We start from the raw sequence: 5,505 nt of genomic DNA, 5'->3' as shown, positions 1-5,505 counted from the left end.
TATTCCATGGAGGTTTGGCTTTCTGCATGATCCAATCCACCAGTAGCTGCGAATCCACTTCCAAAAAGACACTCTTGTAGCCCAGTTGAAGTACCCATGTCATGCCAAATATGGCTGCTCCTATTTCAGCTTGGTTGTTAGTGCCTTCCCCCAATGGGGTAGCAAAAGCTAATAACATTGCTCTCGTTTGATCCCTTAGGATACCACCTGCTCCAATTCTGCCAGGGTTGCTTAGTGCGCTGCCATCCGTGTTGATTTTGACCCATCGATCTAGAGGTTTTATCCACTTAACGCGTATCACTTTGGTATCATGAGTACAATTTTCTCCCAGCTGAAACAATTCCTTCCAATTTGAAGGCCATTTAATTTGGGGGAAGCTTGTATTCATTAGTTTGTAGTTGTCCTTGTAGATTGCATATTTGACTCGACTAACATTGAACGACTTGGCTCCATATTTACTAGCACAACAATTCTTCCAAAGGTTCCAACAAATGAATATTGGTGTAGCTTGTAGTAGTAGCTTGTGTGCTTCATTGTTGTACTTAGCTGACCACTATTGTACAATGAGTTGGGGTAGGGAACTGTGATCTGTGATGATTCCAGTAGCTTTTGCAAAACTTCTCCACACGTATGTCGTGAATTGTCCAGTGTTGAATGTGTGTTCTATCGTATCGAGACCAGGCCTGTTACAACAACAAAAAAATTTTGTTGGTTCATTGCCAAAGCTGGGTAGTTTTTCGTTAGTAGGAAGTTTACCTCTTATTATTCTCCACAAAAGAAAGGAAATCTTAAAAGGGATACTTTTATGTCAAATGAATGAGTTGAATTTTGTCTTGGTCCTCTTTTCTCTGATCTCATTCCATACAGATGAGCAGCTGAAGTTTCCATCCATGCTTGGTTTCCAGATTGCTAGGTCTGGGATGTCTTGCTGGATGTAAAGCTGTATGGAGAGGATGCTGGCCAGTTGACTGTTAGGTGCCTGTTGTAGAAGCTTATTCCAGTTCCACTGTCCATCAAGCCAAAATTCTGCCATTGTGATGTTGTTGAGTCTATTGCTATCGATAGATTAGTGAGCAAGAGATTCAATGCCAAGCCAATTATCCCACCAAAACGAACAATTGCCAGAATTGAGCTTCCATTGAATGTGCTTTTCGACTTGGTGTTTGTTATGCATAAGATGCTTCCATGTCATAGACTCCCCTGTATCCCATTTCTTGCTAATAGGATTAGACCTTTGGCAATATTTAGCTTTCAAAAAATCCCCCCAAAGGGTCTGTTTGGATCTAAAGATGCACCATTATTTATATTGGAAGGCTAAACACACATCTTTGAGATTCCTCATACCAACACCCCCTTTCATCATAAGGAAAGCTTAAATTTTTCCATGAAGACCAATGGTATTTTTTCCTCTCATTCCTCTATCCCAAGAAGAAGTCAGTCGTGATGCTTTGGATCTGCCTGAGGATAGTAACTGGAGGAATTACTGAAGCTAATAGGTGAATACGTAAGGAATGCAACACATGCTTGACAAGGATTGCTCTACCACCATAACTTAAAAGATTAGTCTGACAACCTGTGATTCTGCATAAAATTTTGTTAATAAGGTCAGAAAAATAAATAATCCTAGGTCTACCAACAAAGAAGGGGCAACCAAGGTAGGTGATAGGGCCCTCATTCTTCTTGAAGCCAGTGACTCTCTTGATTCTGTCCCTTGTACTATTGAAAGCACATGAATGAACCATGAAGTGGCTTTTATCTGTGTTAACTAATTGGCCTGAGGACTGCTTATAGGAATGCAGAGTCTTCATGATGAGCTTCAGGGTTTTCTGTCTTCCAGAAGTGAAGAGAATAACGTCATCCGCAAAACTTAAGTGGTTCACTTGGGGGCCTCTAGGTTCCATGAAGAATCCATGATACTCAGGGTTGTTGTGAAGCCTGTTCAGAGATCTAGAAAGTACTTTTGCACCTAAAATAAATAGGGCAGGAGATAATGGATCGCCTTGCTTGAGACCTCTAGTGGATTGAAAGAAACCATGTATTTTGCCATTAACGATAATAGAGTACCAATTGTTAGCCATGATCCTCCAAACCATATCAATAAGAACTTCATCAAACCCCATTCTTCTCAGCACCAAACATATGTAAGACTAAGAAACCCTATCATATGCTTTAGCCATGTCCAATTTAATAATAACACTGCTTCCAATATTAGGTTTCTTAATCTGATGAATAATCTCTTGAGCGAGCGTAATGTTTTCTGAAATACTTCTCCCTTTGACAAACCCAAATTGATTGAGAGAAACCAAATTAGGTAAATAGGACTCAGTCTAGAACTTACTAGTTTAGATATGATCTTGCTAGTGAAGTTGCTTAGACTGATGGGCCTGAATTCAGATAGTTTGTTGGGATTTTTCACCTTAGGGAGAAGAACAATGCAAGAATGAGAGAAATACTTAGGAATCATTTGACCACAAAAGAATGCGTGAATGACACCAAGTAGATCATGCTTGATAATGTGCCAACATTTCTGAAAAAAAATATCCATTCATCCCATTTGGACCAGCTGCAGAATTAGAATTCATAAAGAATACTACTTCCTTCAACTCTTCCAGATTAGGCATGGCAGTAAGACTATAATTTTGTTCCTTATTGATCATCCGAGGTATACAATCTTGGGCACCCTCATTGATGAAATTGTTATCTCCTGTAAATATTTTCTGGAAATGGTCACATGCAGTTTCAGCAATAACATCATCTCCCTGTATCCATTCCCCATCCTCCCTGATAAGCTTGTGAATAAATAACCTTCTTCTTCTTCCCCTTATCAGCGAGTGGAAATACTTTGTATTGCAATCACCCTCTTTGAACCATTGTAATTGAGTTTTCTGTTTCAAAAGGGAATCTTCTATCTTCAAGAATCTGATATACTTAGCATTGAGTTCATGAAGGATAGTTCTGTTAGTCTCACTATGGTCTTGAATCAGTTGATCCTCCACTGTTTTGACCTTCTCCTCATATTCCTTGACTTTAGCAAAAATGTCCCCAAATTCCTTTTTGGACCAGTTGTTAAGAGTGTTAGCCAACCTTTTCAATTTCTGGTGAAATTTCCACATGTTGTTACCCTCTACATTCCTTTCCCAACAGCCTTTAACTATGTCAAGGAAACTAGGTTGGTCAGTCCAACAATTAAGAAATTTAAAATATTTGATATGATCATCTTCCCTAGCACTCATTTCCATTAGTAGGGGGCAGTGATCAGACCCTACAGAAGGTAAGTGGGTGATAGTAGTCTGAGGCATCTTTTCCAGTCAGGCATCAGTAACTAGAGCTCTGTCCAGTCTTTTCCATACTCTTTGTTGTATACCCCTGTTGTTGGACCAAGTAAATTTCTGTCCACTGAAGCCTAAATCCATAAGACCACAAGCCTCAATAACATCAATGAATTCTAGACTTTTTCTCATGTTGTATGGAACCCCTCCCAGCTTTTCTTCAATAAAAGTAATAACATTGTAGCCTCCCACAGAACACCAAGGTCTATCAACATCTGCAGAATGATATAGCATGCTATCCCATAAAGGCCTTCTGAGATGATCTTTACACTTGGCATACACAAATGTGGTGGTGAAGTGATTCTGGAGTTCATTATGGCCAAAGTCGCAAGTAATTTATTGCTCATCCTCCTCTAGTATTACACAGTCAATATCCATATTCCAAAAAAGCAAGATTTTACCATTGCAACTACTCACAACATGCTCCATAGCTAATTGATTTTTCACACTTTGAATATGAGTAGTGTCTGAGAAAGGTTCCATGATGGCAATGATAGAGAGGTTATGCATCTTCTTGAGCATTTTGAGTCTTTCGATTACACCTTGTTGATCCCCCTCACATTCCAAATAATTGTACTAATCATTGAGATGATCGGGAAGTAAACAACCTAGTGTTTGGTCTGCCAGCAGTGATAGTGTTGATATCCTGAATTTTGAATTTTAATCTATCATTGTGTAGTCCTCTAGGGGATAATCCCTGACTATTAGCCACCTGTTGAATTTCATCTGCAAGGTTTTTGTCCGGATGAGGACTAAAAACTTTAATAAGTAACTCACTAGTCTCATCATTCTTATCAAGATCTTTGAGGGATTGATTATCCACATCCGGTTCATCCTCTGAGTTGTCAACAACATATTCATCGATTATAGGACCTTTATTCATTTGACACTTTTCAGACCTGCCATCTGGAGGGACAGTAGGTGGAGGATTCATATATTGGGTTTGTAAAGGAGTGATATCCATGCCAAACTACTCATCAACCATAATTAACTTCTTGCAAACTTCCCCTTCTTTTTGTTTTTCCCCTACTGATCATTGTCATGTTGTATGCTTTGTCTCTTTCTTGCAGCCTCTCTCTTTTTCTTATTGGGTTTGTTCTTGCTTTTGGGAGTGTTTCCTTGGATGCTAGTACTTGCTTTGGCTCCCATATCTTTTGCCATGGCTCCTTTGTTCTGTTTATCTGCAGTTCCTGCTTCCACTTGCTATTTTTCCTTGTTATTTTCAGTATTAATCAGCCTTCTTGCCCATGAGTGTGCTTGTTGTTGTACCTGTTGGTGATCCAAAGTAGGATGCTGGACTGTAGTAAAGTATGTACCCTCATGCATAACATGAGTCAAATTCTCCCCTTTGGACCCCTGTTCCTGCAGGTTAGTGTGGCTCTCCTGACATCCCCCATCCATCCCTCCTTCAACTTCAGCAATACCATCAGAAAATAAAGTATTGGGGTTTATGGGAATTAGGAGCATTGAATCAATACCTGTGCTATTGTTATTTGTTTGGTTTCCTGTTTGCATGGCCTGTTCTTTTTGGTTGTGGTCTGTTTTAGACCTGTTTTGTGGTCCTTGTGGTGTTTTCCCTTCATTGTTGTTATGCCCCTGAGTATCTTGAGTCTAGTTTCCCTTCATGTTAAGGTTAGTAAAAGAATTACGATTAGAATTTTGACACTTTGTTCTGTGGTGAGGTTGGTCTCCACACTGCCTTCTGTGTTTTCTCCTCCTGTGCTTTATTGTTTCTTCTTCCTTTTGATGTTCAGGTGGTTGATAGTTGCTCTATTCCTTGGTGTTTTGGTGTTGCTGTTCCTCTTGTTCTCTTGGCCTGACTTGTCTGTGATCATTTCCTTGTTGCCCTTGTTCACCTTTATTTATGTTTTTTTATTTCTGCTCCTAACTCTTTTCTTCGTTTGAAGTCCTCATCCCTTATTTTGAAATTACAATCCCCTATCATTTGACCTTGATGTTTGCAGTATGCACAGTAAGGAGGGATATTTTCATATTCAATTGGTTGCCATCTCCCTATAAGTGAGGTCTTCATCATCCAAACCAATCCAAACATGTCGAGGTCTAGCCTTGGTGAGGTCTACTTGGACTTTTACCTTGGTCATACTAGCTATAGTTCGTTTAATGGAAGTTGTATCTAAATATAAAACTTTGCCCACAGACTCTAGCAGAGGAGTGA

General features: G+C 39.5%; 1 protein-coding gene across 1 annotated transcript; it reads right to left on the bottom strand.

Moving 5' to 3' along the window:
* Positions 1–2,501: 2,501 nt before the first annotated feature.
* LOC125822632 (uncharacterized) lies at positions 2,502–3,113 on the bottom strand. Its single transcript, XM_049502056.1, has one exon. It carries the CDS (start codon positions 3,111–3,113, stop codon positions 2,502–2,504), a length of 612 nt encoding a protein of 203 aa, XP_049358013.1.
* Positions 3,114–5,505: the final 2,392 nt, after the last annotated feature.

The sequence above is a fragment of the Solanum verrucosum genome, unplaced genomic scaffold (genome assembly GCF_900185275.1).
Source record: "Solanum verrucosum unplaced genomic scaffold, falcon-dt-bn FXZP01000302.1, whole genome shotgun sequence".
NCBI lineage: Eukaryota > Viridiplantae > Streptophyta > Magnoliopsida > Solanales > Solanaceae > Solanum > Solanum verrucosum.
This window is presented reverse-complemented; position numbering and strand designations above follow the sequence as displayed.

Coding starts and splice junctions, on each gene's coding strand:
- LOC125822632 (XM_049502056.1), bottom strand. CDS start 3,113: ATGTGGAAATTTCACCAGAAATTGAAAAGGTTGGCTAACACTCTTAAC.